Source organism: Penaeus chinensis, chromosome 28, assembly GCF_019202785.1.
Source record: "Penaeus chinensis breed Huanghai No. 1 chromosome 28, ASM1920278v2, whole genome shotgun sequence".
Taxonomy (NCBI): Eukaryota; Metazoa; Arthropoda; class Malacostraca; order Decapoda; family Penaeidae; genus Penaeus; species Penaeus chinensis.
The window spans coordinates 9,238,717-9,251,216 of record NC_061846.1 but is presented as its reverse complement, the minus strand read 5'-3'; the positions used below and the strand labels follow the sequence as shown (position 1 = coordinate 9,251,216).

General features: G+C 45.5%; 1 protein-coding gene across 2 annotated transcripts in view; it reads left to right on the top strand.

Moving 5' to 3' along the window:
* LOC125039832 (ubiquitin-like protein 3) overlaps window positions 1-12,500 on the top strand; it is a 169,289-nt gene that overhangs the window by 155,708 nt on the left and 1,081 nt on the right. For both annotated transcript variants that reach the window (XM_047634139.1, XM_047634140.1), the window contains exons 2-4: window positions 9,087-9,195; window positions 9,646-9,810; window positions 10,124-12,500. The exon at window positions 10,124-12,500 is cut by the window's right edge and continues 1,081 nt beyond it. In XM_047634139.1, coding sequence (XP_047490095.1) covers window positions 9,087-9,195; window positions 9,646-9,810; window positions 10,124-10,188 — 339 coding nt within the window. In that variant the 3' untranslated portion in view covers window positions 10,189-12,500. The remainder of the gene's footprint in view (window positions 1-9,086; window positions 9,196-9,645; window positions 9,811-10,123) is intronic.

The following is a 12,500-nucleotide window of genomic DNA, read 5'->3' as shown; positions in this document are numbered from 1 at the left end:
CTCTCCCTCTCCCTCTCCCTCTCCCTCTCCCTCTCCCTCTCCCTCTCCCTCTCCCTCTCTCTCTCTCTCTCTCTCTCTCTCTCTCTCTCTCTCTCTCTCTCTCTCTCTCTCTCTCTCTCTCTCTCTCTCTCTCTCTCTCTCTCTCTCTCTCCCTCTCCCCCCCCCTCTCTCTCTCTCCCTCTCCCTCACTCTCTCCCTCACTCTCTCTCTATGTCCCCCCCCCCCATCCCGTGCCATTAGTCAGCGTGGACGCCGCGTTGAAACCTTTGCTCGTAGCGCTCCTCTTGCCTGTCTTTATGTTGGGTTGATGCGCTTATTTGGTTCTTAGTGGCCAGTGCTTGTTTATGTGTGTTGTTTGTCAAGATTTTTGTTTTTGGGTAGCCCTATTTTACTCGCGTGTTCCTTGTTCTGCTCTTCCTTCTCTTTCTCACTGGCGTCTTCATTTGGTTTTCATTTCCTCTACGCCCTTCCCTTCGTCTTTTTCTCCAGCTCCTTCGCGTAAATCATTTCCCCCCTGTTATGCCTCCACATCTTCACCTCGGTAACTTCCCTTGCCTCGCCCCCTCCCCCCCTGCCATCTCCCTCCCTCCCCACACCCTTCCAGCCTTCGTTTCTTCCCTGTAATCCCATAAATTCCAGAACCTTCCGTCTTACATCCCGCTCCCCTCTCCTTCTCCCTTCGCCTCTCCTCTCTCCCCTCATCTCGCTTCTTCTTCTCCCTTCTCCTCTCTCCTCTTCCCTCTCCCCTCTCCCCTCATTTCGCTCGCCTTTTCTTATCCCTTTCTCTTCTCCTCTCTCACCATTTCTCCTCTTTCCCCTTTCTCCTCTTTCCCCTTTCTCCTCTTTCCCCTTTCTCCTCTTTCCCCTTTCTCCTCTTTCCCCTTTCTCCTCTTTCCCCTTTCTCCTCTTTCCCCTGTCCCCTCTTTCCCCTTTCTCCTCTTTCCCCTTTCTCCTCTTTCCCCTTTCTCCTCTTTCCCCTTTCTCCTCTTTCCCCTTTCTCCTCTTTCCCCTTTCTCCTCTTTCCCCTTTCTCCTCTTTCCCCTGTCCCCTCTTTCCCCTGTCCCCTCTTTCCCCTTTCCCCTCTTTCTAAGCCTCTACTCTCCTATCCTTTCTGCCATCCTCCTCTCCCTTCTCCCCTTCCCTCCGCTTTTCCCTCTCCCCTCTCCCGCTCTCACTTTGTTACCGTTTTCATGTTTCTCAAGACGGCCCGATAATCTTTAATTTTCCCTTTTCCTTTCTCTCCCCTCCCGTTCTTCCTCGCTTGTGGTTGGCTGTTCTTCCTTTGTTCTCCTTATTTCTCTTTGTGTCTCGTCTTAGACTCTTCTGTTTATTATTATTTTTGTTTTTTTTCTTTAGCATCGTTTATATATATATATATATATATATATATTTTTTTTTTTTTTTTTTTTTTTTTTCCGTTTTACTTTTTGCGGATTTTCTCTTTCCCTTGCATTTACTTTTCTTCGTCTATTTGTGTTTTCCTCCCACCCCTGGTCGTCCCCCTCCTCTCTCCCCTCTTTCTCCCATCTTTCACGCCTTCCCCGTCATTTCCTTCACGGCTTCCCTCTCCTCCCTTCCACGTTCTTCCCATCCCTCTCCGCTCTTTCTTCCCTTCTCGCTCTTCCCTTTCTTCACTCTCCGCTCTCCCTTCCCTTCCTCGGTCTTCCCTCTCTCTCCTCCGTTCCTTGCCCTTCCTTCGCTCTTCTGTTCCTCTGTCTTCCCTCTCTCTCTTCCGGTCCTCGGTCTTCCCTCTCTCTCTTTTCTTCCTCGGTCTTCCCTCTCTCTCTTTTCTTCCTCGGTCTTCCCTCTCTCTCTTTTCTTCCTCGGTCTTCCCTCTCTCTCTTTTCTTCCTCGGTCTTCCCTCTCTCTCTTTTCTTCCTCGGTCTTCCCTCTCTCTCTTTTCTTCCTCGGTCTTCCCTCTTTCTCTTTTCTTCCTCGGTCTTCCCTCTCTCTCTTTTCTTCCTCGGTCTTCCCTCTCTCTCTTTTCTTCCTCGGTCTTCCCTCTCTCTCTTTTCTTCCTCGGTCTTCCCCCTCTCTCTTTTCTTCCTCGGTCTTCCCTCTTTCTCTTTTCTTCCTCGGTCTTCCCTCTCTCTCTTTTCTTCCTCGGTCTTCCCTCTCTCTCTTTTCTTCCTCGGTCTTCCCTCTCTTTCTTTTCTTCCTCGGTCTTCCCTCTCTCTCTTTTCTTCCTCGGTCTTCCCTCTCTCTCTTTTCTTCCTCGGTCTTCCCTCTCTCTCTTTTCTTCCTCGGTCTTCCCTCTCTCTCTTTTCTTCCTCGGTCTTCCCTCTCTCTCTTTTCTTCCTCGGTCTTCCCTCTCTCTCTTTTCTTCCTCGGTCTTCCCTCTCTCTCTTTTCTTCCTCGGTCTTCCCTCTCTCTCTTTTCTTCCTCGGTCTTCCCTCTCTCTCTTTTCTTCCTCGGTCTTCCCTCTCTCTCTTTTCTTCCTCGCTCTTCCCTCTCTCTTTTCTTCCTCGCTCTTCCCTTTCTCTCGTCCCTCTCTCTCTTCCCTCTCTCCCTTCCGTTCCTCGTCTTCCCTCTCTCTTCCCTCTCTCTCTTTCGGTCCTCGGTCTTCCCTCTCTCTCTTCCGTTCCTCGGTCTTCCCTCTCTCTCTTCCGTTCCTCGCTCTTCCCTCTCTCTTCCGTTCCTCGTTCTTCTCTTTCTCTCTCTCTCTCTCTCTCTCTCTCTCTCTCTCTCTCTCTCTCTCTCTCTCTCTCTCTCTCTCTCTCTCTCTCTCTCTCTCTCTCTCTCTCTCTCTCTTCCCTTCCATTCCTCTGCCCTCTTCCTCCCTCCCCTCTCTCCTCTTCCCCGCGCCCATCTTAGCTGGTCTGGTGTCAAGGTAATGGGACGTAATTCATGGTTTTGAGGAGTCTATTATGTTATCTTGCGACGTCTGGCAGCGGGAGGGGGGAGGGGGCAAGTGTTGCCATTTGCCTATTAATTTCATATTATTTTTTCCCCCTTGTTGTGTATATATTTCCCTTCGCCGACTCTATTGTGGGTAGGGAAATATCGGAGGAATTTTTTTTTTTATAGCTGTCTTTTCTTTTCTTTTCTTTTTATTTTATTTTATTTTATTTTCTCTGTGTTCTGTTCACGGTGTTGGATAATGGAAAGGAAATGAGTTGATCAAATACAGAATGAAGACTTTATCTTTTTTTACAGACGTTGTAAAGCGTTTATGAAACGTGTGTCAGGGTTGGTCTTTCGTTTATTCTTTGTTATGTATCTGTTTATTGCGTGTTTGTTTTTCTTTCTGGTTTTATTTGTTTGCTAATTGTTTATGTTATATATTTTTTGAAATTGGTAATCTAACTTTTTTTTTATTTTATTTATTCTCTTTTCCTTTCTCGTTCTTTGTTAGGTCAATTTCAGGCTATTTTTGCATGTGTAAAACGGATGAGGGTCGTCCGCCTCCCTTCCTATCTTCCCTTCGCCTTCGTCTTTATCTTTCGAATAATTATCTTCCTTTACACACGCGCACACACACGCAAGCACGCGCACACGCACACGCACACGCGTACGCACACGCACACGCGTACGCACACGCACACGCACACGCACACGCACACGCACACGCACGCACACACATGCACGTATATATATATTTCCTCTTCTCTGTCTCTCACTTACCTCCTAATACCTCCTTCCCAATTCACCGCTTTCTTCCCTCTGTGACTCCTATTTTTCTCATCCCTCTTTTCCTCTCTGTTATTCTCTTCGTCTCTCTTGTTCCCTTCTGTTTCCTCTTAATTCTTATTATTTGTCCCCATCGTCTTAATCCATCTCCTCTGTCCTTCCTTCCGTCTTATAATGCGCCTCAGTTTCCCCTCTTTTCCCCTCCTTGTCCTCCTTTCCCTCCTTTCCCTCCCCCTTCAGTCTCCCCTCTGTTCGTCCCTCCTCCAGCCATCCATCATTCCCCTCACTCTCGTTGCTCCCCCATCCACCCTTCCTTCCTCCCCTCACCCCATCCTTCCAGTCACCCCCCCCCCCCATTCATTCTCCTATACCCCCCCCCCTCCTCTTCCCATCCTGCCATCATCTTCCTCACCCTCCGTCCATCATTCCATCCCCTCGCCCATCCTCTCCAAGTTTCCATCCTCCGCCATTCATTCCTATGTTCTCTCACCTCTGCATCTTCCTCTTCCTTCTCCTCCCCATTCACCCTCAACCCTTTCCGTTTCCCCTCCCCCCCATACCCTTTTCACCCCCCCACCCTTGTATCCCCTTTCCTCTTCCTTCTCCTCACCCCATTCGCCTCCCCCCCCCCCCTCCTGGCCGAGTCCCTTGGGCCTACCGGGAGAGCGTAGTTGGGCCGCTTGGTTAGTGGGTCATCGATTGGTCCGCCGTCGCCTGCCTATTCACGGGGCGCTCGCTTGCGCTTTCTCTCTCTCTCTCTCTCTCTCTCTCTCTCTCTCTCTCTCTCTCTCTCTCTCTCTCTCTCTCTCTCTCTCTCTCTCTCTCTCTCTCTCTGTCTCTCTCTCTCTCTGTCTCTCTCTCTCTCTGTCTCTCTCTCTCTCTGTCTCTCTCTCTCTCTGTCTCTCTCTCTCTCTCTCTCTCTCTCTCTCTCTCTCTCTCTCTCTCTCTCTCTCTCTCTCTCTCTCTCTCTCTCTCTCTCTCTCTCTCTCTCTCTCTCTCTCTTTCTTTCTCTCTCTCTCTCTCTCTCTCTCTCTCTCTCTCTTTCTCTTTCTCTCCCTTCCCCGATTTGTCTTTTTTTAATCAAATTTTGTATGGTTTCAGTGGTCTGTTCTTCTTCATTTTGTTGTTGTTTGATTTGTTTCTCTCTCTTTTTATTATTCTCATTTCATTTTCATTTTCTTTCCCTTATTTTGTAACATTTTGATTATTGTTATTTCTCGTTGTTCTTCCTGTTCTTGCTTATTTCCCCTTTCATTTATTGTCTGATATTTGTTTTGGTTATTCGTGTAATTCTTCTGATTTTCGGTTGATTTGCGTTGGGATATAGAGGTACGTTGTTGTTGTTCTTCCTCGTCTTTTCCTTTCACTGACTTTCTTCAAGTTATTTCTGTTCCTCTTATTCTCCTTTGGCTAATTTTCTGCTGTAGTTACCTTTGCTATTTCCGTGGTCTCTCTGTTGTCCATTCTCTGTCGCTCTCTTTATCCTTTTTCTCTCGCCCTTTTTATCCCTTCTCTGTCGCCCTCTTTATCCAATCTCTGCCGCCCTCTTTTTCCATTCTCTGTCCGTTCTCTGTCGCCCACTTTATCCATTCTCTGTCTTCTTTATTCATTCTCTGTCCATTCTCTGTCGCCTCTTTATCCATTCTCTGTCGCCCTCTTTATCCATTCTCTGTCTTCTTTATCCATTCTCTGTCCGTTCTCTGTCGCCCTCTTTATCCATTCTCTTTCGCCCTTTTTATCCATTCTCTGTTGGCCTCACATTTCTTACCGACTCGTTTCTTCCTTGAGGCTCAAGACCTCCTCGAAAGCCCTCGAGGTTAGTCTTAGTGAGGAGTAGATTCTGTAGCGGCGAAGTAGCGGGAGCGGGCGGGGGAGTAGAGGCTTCTTCTTTTTCTTTTTGTTTTCTTTTCTTTTTCATTTCTTTTTCTTTTTCTTTTTCTTTTTCTTTTCTTTTTTTTTTTGTTTTTTTTTTCTTCCCGTTTTCTTTTCGTCCTTTCTTTCTTTCCTTCTTTTCTTCTTTCTCTCTTCTTCTTCTACCTCTTCATCATCTTCTTCTTCTTCTTCAAAGGGTGTGTGAGTAGGAGTTGGAGATGGAGATGAAGGAAAAGTAATAATAAATCGAAGAAAGAGAAGTAGAAGGAGAAGGGGAAAGGGAAAAAGGAAACGGCAAGGGGCAGTAAAGAAAAGGGGAGGAGGAGTCCTTTAAAGCGTGGCCGAGGGTGCTTGGATAGGCCTTGCCACTTGGCCAGAGATTCGGGGGTTCGGTTTGGTGTGAGGGGGAGGATTGGGGGAGAAGAGAAGGAAGGGAGAGAGGGAGAGAGGGAGAGGGAGAGGGAGAGGAAGGGGGTGAGGGAGGGGAAGGGGAGGGTGTAGGAACGAAGGATGGAAAGGAATGGGATGAAAAGGAGGGAGAGGGAAGTGGAGAGGATAGAGAAGAGAGAGGAGAATAGAACGAAGGCGCGAGGGGGAGGCGGGCGGGTGATGAATTGGGGGTGCGAGGGGAGGGGAGGGGAGGGGAGGGGAGGGGGAAGGGGGAGGGGAGGGAATCGGAGGGTGTTTGTGTGGCCGGGGATGAGGAGGCCGTGTTTGATCACTTATTGATTCCGTGTTTGCGGGGATATCTCGCGTCTTGATTGAGTCGTGAGTCGCAGCTTCTGGTCTCGGTCTCGGTCTCGGGGCGGTGGCCGATGGGGGTGCATGGCCAAGGTTCCGGCTGGCTCTCTCTCTCTTTCTTTCTCTTTCTCTTTCTCTTTGTTTTTGTCTTTGTCTTTGTCTTTGTCTTTGTCTTTGTCTTTCTCTTTCTTTCTCTTTCCCCCCTCCACCCCTCCCTCTCTCCTATCCTCATTCTCCACCATTCCTTTCCCCTTCCTAACGAAATCCATTTAGTTACAGCATTGACTGTTTTGTATATTGGTGTCGGGAATGCATATCCCTGCTCACTGCAGTATTAAACTAAATGTTGCAGTGTCAAATTAAATGCAGTGGAGCAGGTAGGAATTGAGAGAGAGAGAGAGAGAGAGAGAGAGAGAGAGAGAGAGAGAGAGAGAGAGAGAGAGAGAGAGAGAGAGAGAGAGAGAGAGAGAGAGAGAGAGAGAGAGAGAGATTAAGAATTTGCATTGTGTTTACAGTGCGTATGCATCGTGCACTTCCAAACCTTGTTCGTATGCCTTGAGTTGTTTGTCCATGTGTTCAAATCGAACTACAACCTTGAGGGATATTTGTTCGTCTTTGTTCGGTCCTCGGTTTGCGTTGGCCTTCGATTTTCCTGCTGTCGATTCTTGCACGTACTGTCACAAGGAATGGCGATGGGTTGGCTGTATATTATTGTTGTTATTATAATTTTATTATTATTATTATTATTATAATTATTATTATTTATTTGTGTGTGTGTGTTTGCGTGCGTGCGTTCGATCAGTCCCTTGTTCACAAGCGATTGATTAAAAAGGATTAGAAATTCTTTGGCTTATCGCTGAAGCGATCGGTCGATATATCTGTCTTTATCACCGTCATCCCTTATCGTTAGAAAAGGGCAGCTGTGGGGATTTTTTAAAGTAATTAGCGGCACATGACATGCACGCTGTAAAGCCATTACCCGAGAGGAAAAAAAGGTCTGATATATGGTGACGCACAGCTTAATGTGCAAGGCCGGGGAGATAAGTCTTAAGAAAAACGACGTCGGAGCGGAGGCACGAGGGGCGGAGGAAGGAGAAAATGGAGGCGAGGGAAGAGAGGGAGAGAGGGAGAGAATGAGTGAATGATTGAGTGTAAGAAAGTGTGAGTGTGAGTGAGTGTGAGAGTGAGGAGGTAGGAATGTGAGTGTTGCGTGTGTGTGTGAGAGAGAGAGAGAGAGAGAGAGAGAGAGAGAGAGAGAGAGAGAGAGAGATAGAGATAGAGATAGAGATAGAGATAGAGATAGAGAGAGAGAGAGAGAGAGAGAGAGAGAGAGAGAGAGAGAGAGAGAGAGAGAGAGAGAGAGAGAGAGAGAGAGAGAGAGATAGAGATAGAGATAGAGATAGAGATAGAGATAGAGATAGAGATAGAGATAGAGAGAGAGAGAGAGAGAGAGAGAGAGAGAGAGAGAGAGAGAGAGAGAGAGAGAGAGAGAGAGAGAGAGAGAGAGAGAGATAGAGAGAGAGAGAGATAGAGTGAAAGAGAAAGAGAAAGAGAAAGAGAGAGAAAGAGAAAGAGTGACACAAAATCTAGAAAGAGAAAGAGTGACACAAAATCTAGAAAGAGAAAGAAAGGGAGAAAAAGAAAGAAAGAAAGAACGAACGTATCGAAGATGGGATGGAAAATTAAATTAGATATGCACATGCAACAGAAAAAAAAAAACTACCACACGCGTTCACGACACGAATGGGATAAGAAGGAAAAAACAGAAGAGCGGCCATGAGCCTCGCAGTAACGGTTTCCCCGCACACTGTCCGGCGGCCTCGGCGGGGACAGGAGGCGGTGGGTGTTGGGTGGGGGAGGAAGTGGGGTGGGTGGGGGAGTGGGGGGGTGGGGGATTAAGGAAGTGGGGTGGGTGGGTGAGTGGGTGGGTGGGAGAGTAAGGAAGTGGGGTGGGTGGGGGGAGTGGGTGGGTGGGGGAGTAAGGAAGTGGGGTGGGTGGGGGAGTAAGGAAGTGGGGTGGGTGGGTGAGGGAGTAAGGAAGTGGGGGTGGGTGGGTGGGGGAGTAAGGAAGTGCGGTGGGTAGATGAGTGGGTGGGTGAGGGAGTAAGGTGGCGGGTGAGTGAGTGGGTGGCTGCGGGAGTGAGTTAGATAAGCGAGTCGGTGGGTGATGGAGGGAGGGAGGGAAGGAGGATGGGAAGTAGTGGGTGAATGAATAAGTGAGTGATGAATAGATATTGCCTTGCTTAGCTGACTGTGAGTGGGTGGGTGTGTGAGTGAGTTTAAATATGGATTAGTGGCTGAGGAAGTGGATTATCTGATTTGGGTGAGTTGATGGTGGTTTGAAAACTGAGATGACTTGAGTGAATACATTTTTGGTTTAGGGGCTGGGTAAAGGGTTTAATCAGATATCATTTTCTCTTTCTTTCTTTCTTTCTTTCTTTATCTTTCTCTCGTGCTCTTGCTATCCCTCCCCCTCTTCCTCCTGCCAAGCCCACAAAGCACAGGAGAGGGATATTTTTGACTGTTGTTACTGAGGCCTCTTTAACCTTTGTAGTATATGATTTGGAAGGTCACAGGCTCTAATTCAAGAGATCCTGCATGGCCGCGCAAACTGATTAACATGGCAGAACCCAGGGGGGAGGAGGAATGCACTCCCCTCAAAAAAAAGAGAGAAGGAAGAAAAAGCTGCAGTTCTGTATTATTTCATCCCAGAGTTGCAGCTTAAATATTGGTGTCTTCTAGCAAATTGCTTTGCATTTCCTGAACACATGCTTCATTGCCCTTTGCAGTCTATTTATGTTGTATAGCAATTTTATTTTATCTCTTTATTTTCTCCTTTACAGATCAACCTCCGCCTCATCCTGGTGAGCGGGAAGACGAAAGAATTCCTCTTCAGTCCCAGCGAGTCTGCTGGTGACATTGCTCAGTTTGTCTTCGATAACTGGCCTGAAGGTGAGTAGGGGATTGAGAAGGAGTGATTAAGTGAAGAGTGGTAGGTAAAATGATGTATAATTGAGTGAGAGAGAAAGAGAGAAGCTATTTAAACCATATCTTCATTCTTTTTCTTTTGTGTCTGTACATATGAACACACAATAAACTTGTTGACTTACCTTTGTATAACTAAATAGGATATTTAGGGCACTTTTTTCATTCTATGTTACTTCATCTGTTCAATGAAACCTAGGTTTTACTTCAAATCATCTAAAGTTTTTGTTATTGCTTACAGTGCTATTAGAAAATGTTATTGCAAGAGTAAAACAGAAATTAATGTTCCAATGATTCTGATAAAGGTAAAAGTAAAAACAAAAGAACTAAAGAAAGAAAGAAAAACAAAAAAGCATTAGGGTGCACAAGATTAAAACCTGAATGAACCATCACTCTAACTTTATTATTGCTTTTCAGAATGGGCAGATGAAAGCGTGAGTAAAGCTGAAATCCTGCGCCTGATCTACCAAGGGAGGTTTCTGCATGGCAATGTGACGCTAGGGGCACTGGGCCTCCCCACAGGCAAGACCTGTGTCATGCATCTCGTCCCCAGAGAGAACCTGCCCGAGCCCAATTCGCAAGGTAAAGGATTGAAATTATTGTATGGTGCGTGATTTGTAGAGGAGATTGAAAAAAAAAGAGATTTGAGATTAGGAGAGAATGGATTAACATGTTTCTTTTCAGTGTATTATTTTTATTTCCTTATTTTTTTTTATTGTTAAAAATCTGCTGGTGATCAAATAACTCCAGTGGAGAGGAGAAATATGATTTGGCCATTTTCTCTTTAGCCACTTGTATACTAAATGATTATATCAAACTATGCTGTTTGTATAAGCAAAAAGGAAAAATATAAATAAATGCTGTTCAGAAAAATTGATGTCATCTTTATTTCCAGACCAGCGGCAGAAGAGCAAGGGTGGAACCTCCAGCTGCTGCTCAGCCTCCTGCGCCATCCTCTAGTGCGTCACAGATCCCAGGACACTTCCCAGCATCACCACCTCCTAGTGTGGCTCCATCCGTTACCAACAGCCACTTCTGCAATCCTCCAGTCACTTGAATGCCCTATCTGCTAGTGTACCCTATTGGCTGGCACCTCATGCGACCTGGGTTTGTCTCCCAAGGAAAAGTGTGGCCAGTTTCCAAAGTGCACTGTGGGTCTTCCTTTTCTTAGATCATGTGGACTCACTCATGTGGACAGGCTTGGCATATTGCCACCACCAGACTGAATAAATCCAGTAAAGTGGCAGTGAAATTGCCTGTGTGAAAGTTGGACAATGTGGCAGTCAGAATGATCTCTGATTAACACTTAATCAGCTGCTGTAGACTGGCCTTGTGGAATCATATATTATACTATACTGTTATCCATCACTGTAAGAGGACTTTATTAAAGCCAGAAAAGAGTTTAATGGAAATGAGTGATATAGTAGTTATAGCATAATTAAAAGTGGTGTGTTGTTGTGACAGTTGAAGTGCTAAGCTCCCTCCAGCTACCTTGCAGAACCCCAGAACCATGTATAGTTTACTTGGAAAGGTACAATTCTACAAGTATTCACTGCCCTTCTGATCACAACATGGAGTCTGGTTGAAAGAGAAAAATGTATTGGTTGTAGAAAAAGCAAGAAACAAAAGATCTGTTTATGGAATAAGGATGGATTGGATGATAAAGCAAAGGAACAAGAAGGCAAAGAGGGATGTGGCATGTTTTCCCGGGAATGGGTCAGTCTGTGATGAATTTCTTCCCTAATATCCTCTGCCAGAGATGGAGAGGCATTAACCGCAAGGTTATGAGTTGTTTCATCAGAGAAAATATAGTTATGTGGTGAGGACATGTTCACAGACTTGTAAGTCAATACTATAATGTGTCTTCTTGCAATATTGGAACCTAAACTTCATGTGTTGTGCAGTGAAGTTTCAGAGCTTTCATCCAGTGACTGGTAATGGGTTTTGCAGGCACTGGTACAACTCACAAGTGTACATATATATATATAATAAGGAAATTAAAAAAAAGATTATGTGATATAAAACAATGTGTAGCTCACTCATATAACTTTCATCTGTCCAGACAGTGTTTCAAGGTGGTTGTCTACACCTGTGTTGCTTTGTTTGTTTCTTGCCATGTGGGTCAGCTCTCCTCAGGTGTGATACCGGGCATGCTGTGGGTACCTGGGCAACAACATGTCTACTCCATACTTCCAGTGAAAGAGTGATTCATGTCCAAAATATTGATTACATGCAGTACATTAGAACCTGTCATGTATGTTTATAGTAGAGTTGTGTTATTGCTATTGTTACACAAATTTAAAATCTGCTGGCTCATGTTAGTCTGGTTTTGCAAAGTACCGTTGGATCCCTTATGATCTCTTTTTAGATTACTGTCATCTGAGTTGAAGAGCGGTTTAACTTCCCCGTGACTTTACCGGGGGGATATAAGCCACATTTAACATGGCTGAAATGGTGCTTAGCCCAGCATGCCCCATGTGTCTGTGTGACCTGATGCGTGACCCCTCCAGTCCCACAGCTGTTGATGTGACAGCTGTTACCTTTTTGTAAGATGCTGTTATGTGAGCAAAGCTTTACAGTGTTACTCCTAGCTTTGTGAGCTCTGGTCCATAGTGACTGAAGCTGCCCCACTTAATCAATGTTTCCTTTATTTAGCCATACTAGACTTGCCATGTAATGTATCATGTAGACATGATATTCATACTCCATCTTCCAGCTCCAGTCACAGTGGCCGCTGATGCTCGTCACGTGTAACAGGTGATTATCGAGGTCAGAGTTAGAATGATGTTATGTTAAAAAGTGTGAAAACTTGAGTATTCCTCATTGTAGATGGGACTTTAGTCTGTAGTTACAACTCAACTCAGAATTGAATGATGACCAAGACCCAACAATGAGAGACTTTTATCTTATAACTTTATTGTCTCATTTTCAGATATGAGGATATGTGAGTGTTTGCATGTTTTCTTTCTATAGAATATATATATCTTGGCATTTACCATGAATGTCTTTGTGCTATACACATCATTCATCACATTTCATTTCATCGTATCTCATACATTTACTGGTCATTCACCATCAGCATGTCAGAATAATTTGCGATGTTCCTCAAGAAGAGAGATGTGTCCCTGTCCGCCATTGGAAGTGGGGAGAATGTGAAGGACCCTTATTCATGCTTTACTTGAGTTATTGACATGATTTTCTTATTTTGTTCATTGACAGGGAGGCTCAAGTGAGAAGATGGTAATAATATATTTTGATCATTCACGTACCTC